The following is a 16,073-nucleotide window of genomic DNA, read 5'->3' as shown; positions in this document are numbered from 1 at the left end:
AGAGGTGTTGGTGCTGCCAGAGGACAGAGGAAGTGACCGTGTGGATGCGTGTTCACTGACCCAGAAGGACGGTCACGATACGTCATGGAAAAAGGCACATTTCATGAACAGCATAATCTGGTTTCATAATAGAATGTTAGTAGCAGCTGTCGTTTGAGACTTTACTATGTGCCATGCCCTCTAATAAGTTTTCCATAGATTATCCCATTTATCTCACCACACCCCTAAAGTGGGCACCATTCCTGGATGGAAATGCTTGAAGCACAGTGAGGGAGATCACGTGGCCCCGGACACACAGCCAATAGGGGGGGCAGACCTGGGACTGGAACCCAGGTAGTCTGGCGTCAGAGCCCCAGCAGTTACCCACACATGGTTACCTACGTGCACCCACAGTATACTGTACTTGATTTTAACTTCTCTTCAATTCTGCATATGAGATAGGTTTTCTAGCCTAGCAATGGGGTAGAAATATCTAGACTACAGAAAATTTTTATCATTCCTTATTAAGGTCAGTTTGTGATCCTGAGGACAGGCAAAAGAAGAAGGACCCAGTGCAGTTTAGAAAAATATAAGTTAAAAAAGAATAATCTACCGTCATCAAAAGTATTAGCTCAGTCCCTTTGGTGTCAAGGCATAGAGGATCGAGAGAGAGCCAGCACAGGGGAGAATAAGGACAGAGACACAGAAAGATGCTGGTGTTGGCTGCTGCACTGCGTACCCACTGGAGGGAACCAGGGTGACTGTCCCAGGCCAGCATGGATGGACAGATCACCAAGGGTTATGGTATCTGAGGGGGCTTCCCGGAGAAGGCAGTCCCTGACGTAATCTTAAAGCAAAGAAAAAACTTTAAAAGGATAAAACTCAGAGAAGTCAAGAGCCATGGCAGGCAGACAGTAAAGGGACTCTCGGGAAGCAGAGGGTCCTGGGGGTGGGGGCAGAGGAGAGCAGGAAGTGACCAGACCCCAGACCGAAGGCAGGTGGCTTTGAGGGCCAGGCTAAAAAGCTAAGTCTTATTCCCAGGGCCTGGGGAATCCAGAAAGTCTTTCAAATAAGGGTGATGGCGGCAAAGGAGTGAGACCCATCCTGGTAACAGATGCAGGACAGAGCTGGACGGGGCAACCGTGTCTCCTCACGCAGTTCACTCCATACACCTTTACGGAGCGCCTCTTACGTGCAGGGTATTGTTCTAGCTCCAGAGAGAGAGCGAAGAGCGAGCTAGAGGGTGCCTGCCCTCGAGGGGTGCAGCCTCCAGCAGGAAAGAGCAGCATTGATGTTAAGTATGCTCTCTGGCAGGTGGCGGGACCTGCTCTGGGGAAAACCTAGGTGAGGCAAGGGGCTGAGGATGTAGGGGGAGGGACAACCGAGCAGCACAGGGAGGAAGGAGACATGGGGGTGGGGAGGGACACAGAGCTTCAGCCACGACGAGGACTTGGGCTTTTTTCTGATGGGATATGGGAAGCCGCTGAACGATCTGAAGCAGGGAGCACGCTGACCGGCCTTAGGACTTGGGCTTGAAAAGCGCGTGTGAGCCCATCATCTTCTAGGCTGCACGCTGGGCGTCTTAGGAGGTGCGGAAGGACCTCCGACCCTGTCCTAGGAGGGGGCCATGTAGCAAAAAGGGCCACAAAAGAGGTACCCACTCTCCCGGACGAAGAGCAGGGGTGCCTTTTTCTATTTTATATACTCTTTATTGTTTGGATTTCTCTTTCTTCCAAAAATAACCTCTCCCCGCACTTTTTTTTTTTTTTTACAGTTTTCCCACCCATCTCATCCTCCACCTTCCTGTGTCAGGTAACACTGTTTTCTGGACTGAACCCAAGCTGGGGTCACAGGTCTCATCCCAGATTGAGTGTTCTTGCACTGGTTTTTTAATAATAGAAAGTGAAGATATTTCTAAAAAATAAGACCAGACAGATACTCTGTGTATTCTCGGCATTCAGCAGACGTGTGAAGGGAAGTCGGAAAAAAAAAAAAGAGAAAGGGCAAGAAAACACAGTGGACATTCTAGGCCCAAGAGACACTGCACACGGAGGAAGAGCATGCGGGGCAGCAGGCAGCTCCGGCGGCTGGAGTGGAGGGGACCACGTGAGGCACGTTTGCAGGATGGGTGGGTCGGAGGGCTCAACAGTCTGTGGGGCTCACAGAGTTTTTTTGAGCAAGGGAGGGTCGTGATCTGAGGTGTGCTTCTGAGAATTAACCCAGCAGTGGCATCTCAAATGCATGTATCAGGGATCTGAGGTTGAGGTGAGTATGGCAGTTCCTGAAAGGGGAGACAGGGCTCTGGACCACACCGTGAGAACAGAATGGCGTGCAGCAGAGAGAGAACGCGCGGCCACATCAGACCACGGCAATGGTCCCAGTGGGGAGAGGGGGAAACGGTGCAAGAGGCATCCTGAGGGGGTTTGGGGAAGACGGGGATGAGAGAGAACGGAGGGAATCTTGACAAGGACTTGGAGTGAGTGATGGGAGATAAAGCACCACAGACCAATGAAAAACAGCTACGGGAGTTGTGGGATGAAAAGGGTGGGTTTGGTCCCTTTGAGTTTGAGTTGAAACACTGATGGGGAAACAGCAAGTAGGTGGCCACAGAGTGAAGAAACTCAGAGGGGAAACCAGTATCAGCTACAGCCTGGGGACCCCTACCCACCAACTGTTCGTGGAAGCTCTGAGAATGGATGGCCCTCCAGGGAAAGAACATCAAGTAGAAAGAGCATAGACGAGGACTCTGAGGGGGGTTAACTGGGAAGAACTGTGGTTCGGGCAGGCTGCCTGCTGTGCTGAGATGCTAATTATAAAGTACCCTCAGCTAATCACTGCCCAGGACCCTCTCTCATCACAGCAGCATTTCAGAGCACATTACCCCTGCCTCACTTGGCATAACGTCTTAGCATATGTCCTTCTAGATTTTTCTGTGGATCTCTAACACTCCTTCCTCTTTTCTTTTAACAAAGATGTGCTCCAACTGTACTGTAACCTGCTCTTTTGGCTTAATGGACCATAAGCATGTCTCCTTGAGAATAGACACGTGGGTGCATTTAAGGCCATTTTAACAGATGTGGATGTACCAGGTTTTATTTATTTCCTATTGTCAGGAAATCCAGCTGTTTCCAATTTTCCAATACTATGAACAACTCAGCCATGACCCATCTTGTGGCTAAATCTTTGAACACACCCTTTTTTTCCTAAAGACCAAGTCCCAGGATTGGAAATCTGGGAGCAAGCACACGCACACCTAAGGCTTTTCGAAAAGAACTGCCAACCAGCCTTCCAGAAAGACCGCTTATTCCTCCCTCGAGTAGAGTGTGCCGGGTTCTGTTGTCAATCTCGGTAACATTGTTTTATAGGCAAACACATGGTATTTTATTGCTGCTTTCATATGTAGTTCTTAAAGTTAAACATTTTTTTCATGGGCTTCCCTGGTGGCGCAGTGGTTGAGAGTCCGCCTGCTGATGCAGGGGACACGGGTTCGTGCCCCGGTCCGGGAAGATCCCACATGCCGCGGGGCGGCTGGGCCCGTGAGCCATGGCTGCTGAGCCTGCGCGTCTGGAGCCTGTGCTCCGCAACGGGAGAGGCCACAACAGTGAGAGGCCAGCGTACCGCAAAAAAAAAACATTTTTTCATATATGCAATTATTTATTTCTTCTTTTATGAGATGTTTTCACCGATTTTGAGCACATTTTTTATTGCAGTTTCTGTCTCTTTTTTCTTTAATTTGGAAGTGCTCTTGATATGTTAAATAGTCACACTGTCATATTTTGCCTAATTTGTGCTTCAGTCATTGTGATCTGCTGGCAGTTGTGCTGATGGTGTTTGCTGTACAAACATTGGCATTATTTCTTTTTTTAAAAAATTTATTTATTTTTGGCTGCATTGGGTCTTTGTTGCTGTGCGCAAGCTTTCTCTAGATGCGGCAAGTGGGGGCTACTCTTCGTTGCGGTGCATGGGCTTCTCACTGCGGTGGCTTCTCTTATTGCAGAGCATGGGCTCTAGGCATGCGGGCTTCAGTAGTTGTGGCACGCAGGCTCAGTAGTTGTGGCTCGCGGGCTTAGTTGCTCCGCAGCATGTGGGATCTTCCCAGACCAGGGCTCGAACCCGTGTCCCCTGCATTGGCAGGCAGATTCTTAACCACTGCACCTCCAGGGAAGCCCCGTCATTATTTCTTGAACCACCCCAAACCTACTGAGTTTCTCTTCATAGTTTTCTCTTCATAGTTTCTACCTCTGACCACAAACTCTCAAAGGCACTCATGAACACTCACCACTATGGTTACCACGATGCAGATGTTTTTCGTATCCTTCCAGAAAACCATCTGAGGAGTGACTTTCGCAAAGTGTACAAGTCTCCCAGAGAATGCAGTCAGACAGAGTACTTCTGCTATCGAGGTAGCCTGTGACAGAAGAGAGAGAGGGAGCCAGCGCCCTGCCGCTCAGAGGCATGGCTTAATTCTCTCTTACCACTCTGACCTCCGACCCCCCTGACACCACCCTGTGAGAATTAGCAACGTCCCTTAATTTTACTGCAAGTTGCAGCAAAATTCCTTGCTGGTTGGAATGCTTCCTTTTTCTTGAGAGGAAACCTGCCCTTGAACCACAACTCCCATGACCCAGCTGGCAGGGCTTCCTTGGGGTGGGGTCTGAATCAGCAGGCAGAGGACCCCCGGAAGGCATTTCCTCAGAAAATGAGGGGGGGCGGTCAGGGATGGCAGAAGCAGGGGCATCCACTATGCTCTCAAATTCCCCACATTCATACTCAGAATAGACACCTAGAAGTTCAGTTTCTCTAATAATAACGCTCCAAAGATGTGTTTCGAAACGCCAGGTCGTTCCTTAGACATCGCTGCCACTGCCTGTATTTGTTGGTTAGAGGAGAGAACGGAGGCCCCTGGGCCCACTGCAAAGTCCTGACCATCTCCTCCGTGGGCTTCAGGGCAACAATTCCAAACTCCCCGCAGGCAGCTAGATTTGCAGGCTGTGTGTGCAGCCCATGCTTTGCCTGCGATTGCCAGGAGACGGTAAATCCTCCCGAACAAGGGCACTCTCCTCCATTCATGGGGAGAGGAGTACGGCAAAGTAGGACAAGATGGGAAAAGGGACGGTTTGGCTCAGGCGAGGAAGATGGAAAGGTCTGGGCTGAGGATGGAGGGAATGAACTTCCTAAGGGACAGGAGGAAGGGGCTGGGGCTGGGCCCTGAAAGCAGCAGGTGGCACAATTCCCCCATCCCCACCCCAGCCCTCATGAGGCCTGGGCTCCGATATGGGCTGCAGCCCCTTCAAACTTTCTAGCTCTCAGCCTGTTCACCTTTCAGGGGCTATAAAGACTCCCTGTCAAGGCCAGGCTTGCAAAAGGGCCTGGGGCAATCCCAGGACACCCTTGCTCAAGATAAGATTTTCTTGGTAATGCTGAATCTGGCCAAAGCTCCCCCGCCATAATACATTGGATTTTAGAGGCTTGAAGTACAAACACTGGCTGAAGGAACACTCTGGAACTCAGGCAGCCAAGCCCACGCTGCATGTGGCCAATAACAAACAGAAAGGTGAGGACTCAGAGGGAGGCAATGGGCTGAGAAGAGACCCTGTGGACCGCTCACCCCGGCCAGTGCCATGGGGAGGGCAGGGGGGTAAGGGGGACCGACCCTGTCCAGGTTTGTGAATGCACAGTTCTGCTTCTGCAGACTTGGTGTTTGTTTCAAAAGTCACTGGGCTAAACGTTTTCTACCCAGAGACTTCATTAATCGGGACATCTTCATCAAACGGATGTGTGGAAGACCGCCAACTCTGAGCCCCCAAAGAACCACGCTTCTGGTTTTCACCCCCTTGCGCGGTGTCCTCCCCTGTTGACTCAGGGCTCGGGCATGTGATGGGCTCTGGCTTTGGGACATCAGCAAGTGTGGTGTGTGAGGAGGTGGACGGTGCTTGCTCCCTGGGATGCTCTTTCTTGGACCCCACCCACCCACTGGGAGAAGCCCAGGCCATGCGGAGTGGCCGTGCGGAGGGGAGCACAGCTCCAGCCAGGTGAGTTCCCAGCTGCCAGCCAGACATCTACCGCCCTAGCCAACATGAAAATCTGCCCGGTTGAGCCCAGTCACCTGCAGAATCATGGGAGATAATAAAAGGCTGTTCTTTAAGGCAAGAGGTCAAGGAACTCTATCTGTCAAAGGACCAGACAGTAATATTTTAGGCTCTGCAAGTCATACAGTCTCTGACACGACTACTCTGAGAGGCAAGAGCTGGGTCGAGTCAAGAATTAATGTGAGCAGGTCATCAATTTATTACTTAGACTCATCTGGAGTAGCTGGGTAATTTCATGTATTACTTAAAAGCACCTATAAATAATGATTTATGACTATGATAAAAGCTGGAAACGTGGCACGTACGAGTCATATATTACACTATATTATGACATTGTCTACCCGGCGTTAGATTAATACGCTTTAAAAACATCACTTGTCTGTCCCGTTTGTCCCAGTAGGCACAGAAGACCAAAAACTGCCACTCCCTTGCGAATGCCTGATGAAAGCATCAGCTCGGCGAGTAGGCAGAATTCTTCCAACCCCTCCCAGCAAGAAAAGTAGGCAGAATTCTTCCAACCACCCCCCCCCCAGCAAGAAAAATAAAACCAAATCCATACTTATTGAAATTTGAGGGGAAAAAAAAGGAAGAGGCATGGGACCCAACTCATCTCTCACAAAGTCTGGTTAGCCATTCTGTGCTGAATGCTTACCAAGAAAGGCAGCGGGAACAGGGCTGGTTCCTCAAAGAGGGCAAGAGCGAGGTCCCCCCAAATGAAGAAGTAGGTGGCTGCCCGCATTGTCCAGTGGTTATAGAAATGGTAAAGTCTGGAGCAGAGAAGAATAAAGAAGGTTATAAACAACGAGCAGGAGTTAAACAGCACCCCCAAATCCCATCAGAAGAAGTGTAGTGGGAGGTAAAACACAAAGTCCCCTCTCTGGCCACCTTTCCTTTCAATTCTAGAGAGTGAGGGGTAGCATTCAATTGAGCGCACACTATAAAACGCTAACAGAAAGAATCAGGGATATGATCATATCTCAAAGCACATTCTCTTAACAGTCTCCAGCTAGGATTAGCACCCTCCCCGTGGTGTGGTGGTGACCCTAGGATGTACTTTTAGAGGACTGATGCAGAACAAACCCCCATTAGAGTGACCTGTTATTACGTGGCACAGGAGCCTAACCGATTTCTAATGTGCATCAGGGCATGGTGGACTCGGAGAGATCTCGTGGTCACACGGGTCTCTTCCCATCAGGGAGACAGTCCCCCAGCATCCAGGCGTGAGGTATTCACTGCTGCCTTTCAGGCACTGACACTCAGTCCTGATGATAAGAATTTTTTTTTTCTTATCTTGAGCCATATCTTTGGTTTTAGTTCAACCCCTAGGGGGTTAGGGAGAAAAAGCTGAATTCCCATGAAAAGAACAAACGCGTAAGTCGCGTCAAAAGGCAACAGAAAGGAAAAGGACAAGTCTTCTTTTCATTTAGGCGCCTCTAAGTGGACAACTACATCTAGGAGGGAAACATGATGACATGTTTTTAATTTGGATGCTTTATCTCCTGTCCTGGGTGTTATTTACTCATTTATCTGTTCTTAGTATATCTGTTGAATGCTTCCCTCCCTGTGAGGTACCACGCCATTAGAACTAAAAACAAAAAGGATAGGATTTACCCAACTCTGTGTGCCATACCCTATATACTTCTCAAAATATTTGTGCAAACAATACCTTCAGTTTGGGTTCAACTTCGAGCATATGAAGCGCTAAAGGAGAGGTGATGCTAGGGGATAGTTTAACACTTTAATTACCTGACAGCCTGAGGGGATGTTTCAAATGGAACGTTTCTGTTGTACTGAGCGTCAGAAACATAGGCAGCTGCCAGGAGAAGGTCCTCATTGGGAGAAAGTAAGGGGAGAACAACAGTCAGAGTCGGAAAGGACACTTTGCTTTTTCGTTGATAAGTATTTATTGAGTATAAAAGGAAACTCCTCTTCACCTCTCCCCTGGTCCCCACTCTCGCCAGACAGAACCAGCATTAATGGTACTGTATGTTCACCTCCAGATGTTTTCCTGAGCAATGAGAGTCCTGCAGTGGGGCTGAGGCACCGGCATGCTTAACTTTCCTGAATTTAAATGTAGGTTCTCAGAGGAGGAAACGAGAACAAGAAAGCACTGAACAGTATATATAGATGTACTTAAATGGTGTATTTATACCTACATATATAGGGTTATGTACACGAATATATATATACACACACCCATATATATAAACATAAAATTATATTTAGGCTACTTGATAGTTGGTTAGAGGGATTTTCAAATTTAATTTTGACAAGTAAATTATTGCCTTTCTTGACAATTTTTGAACTAAACTCCTTCTCAAGGAATGACCTCATTCTATACATACACATAATTTTAAAAGAATAAAATTGTTTTCATATGACACAAAGCTTATTTTTTCACTCAATATATTCTGGACTTTTTTTTCATGACAATACTTATAGATCTAACCCGTCCTTTTTAACAAATGCCTCTTCCTTTAGGTAGTTTCCCTTTTTCAATATATTTTGAACACAATTATATTGAATATTTTAATATATATTTATTACACACACGTACTTTTGTACCATAGGAGTGTTTCTGTAGGATAGAGTATAACTTGTGGATGGAAGGTATGTCATTTTCTATTTTGATAGGTACGACCAAATTGTCTACCCCAAAATTACGCATTTTATATGCCTCAAAATAGCACATGAGGGCTTCCCTGGTGGCGCAGTGGTTGAGAGTCCGCCTGCCGATGCAGGGGACACGGGTTCGTGCCCCGGTCCGGGAGGATCCCACATGCCGCGGAGCGGCTGGGCCCGTGAGCCATGGCCGCTGAGCCTGCGCGTCCGGAGCCTGTGCTCCGCAACGGGAGAGGCCGCAACAGTGAGAGGCCCCCGTACCGGAAAAAAAAAAAAAAAAAAAAGCACATGAATATACATGTTTTCCTACTTTTCGCCAACATTAATATGATTTTAAATGGTTGATAACATCCAATCAACCAAAGGGGCATCTTGAGATTTAGTTTAATTTGTCCATGACCCGTACAGCTGAGCCCCGCTGGTGATGGCTCACACTTCTGATTCTATATAAATTAGATAAAGACTACATACAAACAGACTAGCTATTTAGACCTCCTTATGTACTTCAGAAGTAAACACAACCTGATTATCCAACTGATTACCGGAGTTACCTCCTCAAAATAGAGGACATCTTCCTGCCTGGACTGGTATGGAAATCTCTTCCTGGTCAAGAAAGTTAATTTCGAAAAATGCATGAAGTATTCGGAGAGGTCAAAAGATTCCAAATTTTATATTTAATTTCCATATCAGACACACATAGTAGATATTTGTACACATAGTAGAACTGTGTTTCCTAAATTTATTTCATATTGCAACACTTTAAAAAATAAGTTCTATTGCATTAAAAACACAACATTCGTTATTATGTCTTTTTAATAGACATTTCACCAAAGAAGATATAAGGATAGTAAATAAGCACATGAAAAGGTGCTCAACATCTTTAGTCATTAGGAAAAAGCAAATTTAAGCCACAATGAGATACTACTACATATCCACTGGAATGGCTAAAAATAAACACTGACCACACCAAGTGTTGACAAGGTTGTGGAGCAACTAAAACTCTTGTTGGTAGGGATGGAAAACAGTGCATTTACTTTGGAAAACAGTTTGGTGCTTTCTTGGCCATTCCACTCCTAAGTATTTACCAAAGAGAAAGAAAGCATACGTCCACATAAAGACTTGTACATCCAGCCCAAGAATGTGTCTTATGTTAGACATGCCATTCCAAAGTTGCACCGGTATACAAATGTTCACAGCAGCTTAACAGCCAAATACTGGAAACGACCATAATGCTCTACAAACAGGTGAATGGATAAACAAAATGTGATATATCTGTACCAGGGAATATTACTCAGGAATTAAAAGGAATGAATTACTGATAAACATAACAAAACGGATGAATCTCAAAATAATTGTGCTGAGTGAAAGAGGCCAACCCCTCCCCCTCAAAAAGAGTACCCACTCTATGAGTCTATCTATATAAAATTCTAGAAAATGCAAACCAATCTATAGTTCCAGAAACCAGATCCGTTGCCTGGGGATGGGGCACATGGGACAGAGAGATGAGGCATGAAGAAACTTTTGGGGGTGATGGATACATTCATCACCTCGAATGTTGTGTTAATATCACAAGTGTATTTATACACCAAGGCTCATCAAACTATAGACTTTAAATGTGTGGTTTAGTACGTATCAATTATAGCTTAATAAAGCTTTAAAAATTGCCCTCCAAAAAAGATTACGGTTTGGATTAAAAACTGATGTGGAACAATAACCCCACAGGTGAATTAACTGCTGTAAGAACCCATCACCCTCTGATTCATGTTCATTCTCAGGGCAATTCTTAAGGGCAGTTTATTACAACCGAAGAAGCATCATGTAGATGTGTTGAACACTTATCACGCATTTTCTTTTACATATTTGCAAAAATGTATTAGAAAATATAGTAGAAAATCTAACATCAATTATTTTTCCATGGAACATCTTGAACACTGAGGAACACCAGAGTTCCCCAGGATATGCTTAGAAATCTATTTTAGGTATAAAATGCCTAGCATCAGCAAGAGGTGATTCCTTTTTTTTAATGAACACATGTTAATTTTAAGAAAGTTTCATTGAGCCTCAAAAAGCTCATACTGGGACAGCAAAGAATTCTGATATCAAAGTTTTTTAAAAGGAATATTTAAAGCAAAATGTCTCAAAGGCACTACGGTTCCCAATTTTAAAAGATGACGAGGGAATTCCCTGCCGGTCCAGTGGTTAGGACTCCTGCTTTCACTGCCGAGGGCACACGGGTTCGATCACTGGTCGGGGAACTAAGATCCCATAAGCCGCACAGTGCGGCCAGAAAACAAAAAGAACAAGCAAAAAAAATATGATGGTACTAATATCTACCCCCAAAGATGGGTATGACAGACCCAGCAAAACAGTTTGTCCACAAACACGAACAGGAAAAACACGCTCACCAGCAATTCCTCAGCCAGCCGGGCCCTGGGGGTTACCTCCCTCAGACCCCGCCCAGACTCCCGGCATTGAATCTACAAGCACCACGGCACCCCATCCAATTGCCCCCTTGCCAGCTGAACTTATGCCTGTCATGTTTAAATACGCTGACACTTTCATAATAGCTAATTTACCTTTACAGTAACGTTTCAGAGTGTTCCCATTCTTAACTGCTATTATGTTTCCGACAGTCTGTCTCCTTTTAAGATCTCATCTGCTCTACCTTCTGGTTCTTCTTGTCTTCCCTCCCTCCATCCCATTTGTGTACAACTTCTAAGTCTCCTACCCATCTTTGCTTGGGAAGAAGTACTCTCAACAGGCAAACTTATGGTAAATGAGCATTCTCACTTGTATTAAGGCCATTTGTATCTTCCCATAAAATGAATTTTTTTCATCCACCCCAAGAATGTGGCTTATGTGAGACATGCCATTCCAAAACTGCACATACTTTTCAAGTTTACATGAGAACCACTGCCCATGTCTACCATGAAAATGGCAAAGACCGGTGCAGCCGATAAGTGGCTTCGTACATCAAAACAGCAGCCCCACCCTAGGGGAGGCCCTGCTGAGCCCCTGGACAGTAGATCTCACCTCTGAGGCAGAATACAATCACCTTCAGACGTTTTGCTTGTAAAGATCCTGTTGCCCAGACCAGTTGCATCAGAATCTCTGGGAGGTGGGACCCAGGATTGAATTTTTAAAGTTCCTGGGTGCTTCCAAAGTGCAGTCAAGATTGAAACATCACTGGTCTAAATATGGTCATTTTACTACTGCTTCTCATAGGTTTTGTATTTTCTTGGCACCCTGACAATAATTGACTTCTCCTGATTTTCTTTCTCTCCTTTTCTCAGGGCCGTGACATTTCCTTTCCGCTCCCCAAGACTTAAAAACGTATTTAAGATGTTTGTGTTTTCTCCTCCCACCCTCCCCACTTTGTATGCCTTCAGTCTGAGGAAGGTGAATAACTTAAATCCCTCTGGGTGAGAGGGATTTAAGAGGGAGGGAAAAATGGATTCCAGAAGCTCTGGCGGACAGCAATGAAGTATAGGAATAAACAGCTGTAAGCGCCAGATACCTTTAAATCAGGCAACAGGAACCTTGACAAAACTGAAGTTGTTGATAGAAGTGCTTTGCAAAAGCCAATATGACTTGCTTAGATATAGAAGAAAATTAACATAAGGTAAAGAGAAGTTACCATAAATTTCAAGTAAAAAAATTCTTCCCTGTCTCAGTTTTTCCATGTGTCATTACAAGCACTATACCTTCTGTCTGTCTGTCTGTCTCTGTCTCCCTCTTTCCTCCCATAGGTTATGGGCACTCTGATGTCCAGAATACAGTAGGTCATTGCTTTCCCATGCACCCCCATTCAAAAGCTTCAGGAGACTTCTCTTTGCCTGGAGTGCCCACGGAATCAACCCCCTGGCTTAGCACTTAGGGGCCTCACAATCTCCCCTCTATCTTGGATCCCTCACTTTCCCTGCAGGAACCCCCTTCTCTGGCCCAGATTGGTGGACTGACTATCCCACTCCCACACCTGATCCCTTGCTCGCCTAAAACCAGGAACATCCTTTCCATTTCCATTCACGGGGACCCATCTCAAATTTCACTCTCTCCACGAGGGCTGCCCATACCAGCAGCTTCCATTTCCATATGGGAAGACGGCCAAGGGAAGCTTGTGAAGTATATGGTGAGCATTCCACACAAAGAAGTGGCTGAGGGTAAGCTGGGCACGGCAGCTGAGGCAGGAAAGGTGAGAAAATAGGGCGCCGCTCGGTGTGGGTATAAGCACCTCATGTCCCTCTGTGCAGAAAGCGACAACCTCCCGGCCAAGGGCAGCCTGAACATGTGTTTTCTTTGGCCCAGAGAGTGCTTTCTGGATGCTGGCTACTGAGTCAAATTTTTTAAAAACTGGAGCAGACACAAAAATGTGAACTTCTGGTTTCTCTTCAAAAGATCGTAACATCTGGCCATGTTGGCTTGTCTTGCAGTAAGTTTTTGCAATGCACCCTGATACTCAGTCTCCTGAGCAAATGCTTATTATTTTCCCCAATTCTGTGGGTCAGCCGGGAAGTCATTCTGGTCCAGGCCGACTTAGCTGGTCTCTATGGTCATCTGGGGCTAGATGGTCTGCAACAGCTGCACTCACACATCTTGGCCATGTGCATCACACAGTCCCAAGAGCCCCAAAACAGGGTGATCTAAGAGTTGGATGAACAGGTTTAAAAATAAGAACATTCAAAAAGAAGCACAGGAACATTCACAAAGAAGCACAGGAAGTATCAAGAGGTGATCACATACAGTCACAAAGAAACAGCACAGGACACCGGCTCTCAGCCGTGGCTACACTTTCAATCCTTGGTAGCTTTAAAATTGCTGTTGCCTGGTCCACACCCAGACCAATTAAATCAGAATCTCAGGACAGCTACATTTCTAAAAGCAGGTAATGCTGACCAACAGTAAGGCTAAGAATCACTAGCATTGGATTATTTCTTTTTCAAAGCTGAAAGTGTTGGTCAAAGTACCAGAATGGGTGGCCATCTGAGTAGCAGCCAAAAGAAACTCCAGGCAGAAAAGGGTTCTTAAACTACTGCTTTAAAGGAGAGGGTGGAAATGCATTTCAGGTGACTAGGCAGTTTCTTATGAAGTGACCCCAAACTAACTTTTAAAAAGGTTAACCCGGTCATACTGGCTACCCAGGGTCCAAGGCCAGAGCTTCAGTTTAATGACCCAATTATCCCTGTTCTGCTGAGAAGTACCTGTTGGTACCAGGCTCTTCACCTGTTACGCCTGCTCCCCTGGGGGAGGTCTTTGAAAGATACTGAGACAGAAATAGCTGGCCCTTGCAGGCATGCATTAAGCCAACGCCTCACACAGGACTCAGCCAGGACTCTGGGCTGTTTTCAGACCTCGCATTTCTTGAGGTCTCAAATTATTAGTTTTTTACATTCTTCTCTTATTTTGAGAAAGAAGCATTAAGTACACACACAGAGAGAGAGATGGACAGTCTCAAGCTAAAAAAGATTTTCTTGCCATAGAAGATGGGTGATCACTGTCAGTTCCACCATTTTGCAGAATGAGGGGAGCAAGACCTGGGTTGGGTCAGAGCTGGGGACCAAGAATCCTTTCCCTCCTCTCCTTGAACTGCTCTGCCCTGCTCGTTCCCTTAAGGGACAGGGACATGGTAGAATCCACCTGTTGGAAGTGGCCAAGTCCCTTTGGGATGCCAGCAGGCCAGGCAGCAATGACCGGGGCAGGGATTTTACAGCCCACCTGCCCTGTGGACCATCCTGAGCAGGCTGCAGGGGCCATACTGGCACAGCAGCCCAGAGCTGAAGGGGCCACTCAAGGAGAGGAAGACAGCTAAAACACCCTTCAGCTCCCACCCACTGGCACAACCAAAGGAAATGCAGCACACGTGAAAAGCCTACGTGTGCCAGGCACCGTGTCCTGGGCCTGAGGGACACGGTCTTCGAGACTCCTCCGAGATGGGAGTGATTTACCATCGCCACTTTACAGAGGGGGAAACCAGAGGCTTTCAGCGTCTTGCAATTCACAGCTAAAATTTCCTGAAGCAGAGCCGAGGCTCTTTCCATTGGAGCCTTGCCTCCCTCTCCACTCTCTGAGTTCTTATCCAGCGAAAGGGAACAACCCAAGAAGGCCTCTTGAAAGCCCCAAGCCTTCCAAAGCTCAGGCTGTCGGAGGGAAGGCAGAGCTGAGCGACTTGTGCAGCGCATCTGCTTGGCCCGCAGGGATCGGAAGGGCCAGCGCTGCATCAGCACTCCCAGCGCCACATCCTGCAGCCTTCTTCCCGGGCGTTTCCCTGCAGCAAGACCCTCGCTTGTTTTCCTGCCGCCATGGAGCGCCGTGCGGCGGGCACGGGCCACCCAGACCCGGGGGCGCGCCAAACGGGGACAGGACCCCCAACACGCAGCCCGGGCCCCGATTCCGGCTTGGCCCCCGTCCGGGGGAGGCGGCTCCGGGCGGGCCTCTGGGTGCAGGCTTGACAGCTCCCGTAACGACCCTAATGTGCGGGGTTGCGGCCTGGGGCAGGGCGCCTCTGCGCTCCAGCGGCGGTGCGCTTCCCGCACGCGGAGCGCCCAGAGGACCGGGAGGACCCAGAGAACTGAGGAAGCCCGGGGGCGGAGGGGCTCCGCACCCGCATCCCCGCCCCGGGGCCCTCGTTCCCCCAGCCGGCGCTGGCTGGGCCCGGGGTCGCTCTCCACCCAGGAGTCCCGGGAACGGTGGGCGCGGAGCCGGGGTACTCTGCCGTCGGCGCGCGGCCACCAGCCCTCGGGGCGCCCTTACCTCCTGGGCCGGCGGCTCCTCGGGGGAGGACGGGTGTGGGCGATGCAGCCCAGCGGCTCGGCGGCCCCCGGGCATCGCGGCGGCGGCGCGCGGAGCGGGAATGGGGGAAAGTCGGGGCCGCGGGCAGCGGACTCTGCCCTCGGGCGGCAGCAGGCCGGGCTCGGCGCGCTCCGCTCGGCCCTTCACGTGACCGCGGTGGGGCCCCGCGGACGGAGGACTGGGGACGGGCGCGGCGGGTCTCGGGCTCTGGGCCCTTCCCGCCCGGCCTCCGGGTTCTTGCTGGAGCCGGGGGCGGAGACTTGGTCCAGCCGGGGTCGGGGGCGGGGCGCGGATCCGGGGTGCCCGAGGCGAAGGGGGTTAGAGGCCAAGCTGGCAAAGGGTCCCAGCCGTGTGCCCCGGGCGTGTCACTGAGCCCGGGTTTTTGTATCAATAGAATAGGAACAAGACCTTCCTCCCAGGGTTGTTTCGAGAATTAAATGAGTTAATACATTTAGTGGCTGCCACTGGCAGGTGCCCAGTAAATGATGGTTTCCTCCCAGTCCTAGTAGAACCCCCTGGAGAGCTGGGTGTGGACCCAGAGAGAAGACACCTGGGGCAGATGCCTCCGGGGAGGGGCTTGCAAACCCTCCTCCCTTC

General features: G+C 48.5%; 1 protein-coding gene across 1 annotated transcript in view; it reads right to left on the bottom strand.

Moving 5' to 3' along the window:
- The window catches only part of LOC132435586 (two pore channel protein 2-like), a 38,253-nt gene extending 22,741 nt beyond the window's left edge, over nt 1-15,512 (bottom strand). Inside the window, exons 1-4 of the mRNA XM_060027695.1 lie at nt 15,438-15,512; nt 7,815-7,897; nt 6,721-6,835; nt 4,259-4,387 (exon numbers count right to left, since the gene is read on the bottom strand). Of these exons, the coding sequence (XP_059883678.1) occupies nt 4,259-4,387; nt 6,721-6,835; nt 7,815-7,897; nt 15,438-15,512 (402 nt within the window). The remainder of the gene's footprint in view (nt 1-4,258; nt 4,388-6,720; nt 6,836-7,814; nt 7,898-15,437) is intronic.
- Between the last annotated feature and the right edge of the window lie 561 nt (nt 15,513-16,073).

This window comes from Delphinus delphis, chromosome 12 (genome assembly GCF_949987515.2).
Source record: "Delphinus delphis chromosome 12, mDelDel1.2, whole genome shotgun sequence".
NCBI lineage: Eukaryota > Metazoa > Chordata > Mammalia > Artiodactyla > Delphinidae > Delphinus > Delphinus delphis.
The sequence above is the reverse complement of the archived record's forward strand: the minus strand, read 5'-3'. Positions and strand labels throughout refer to the sequence as shown.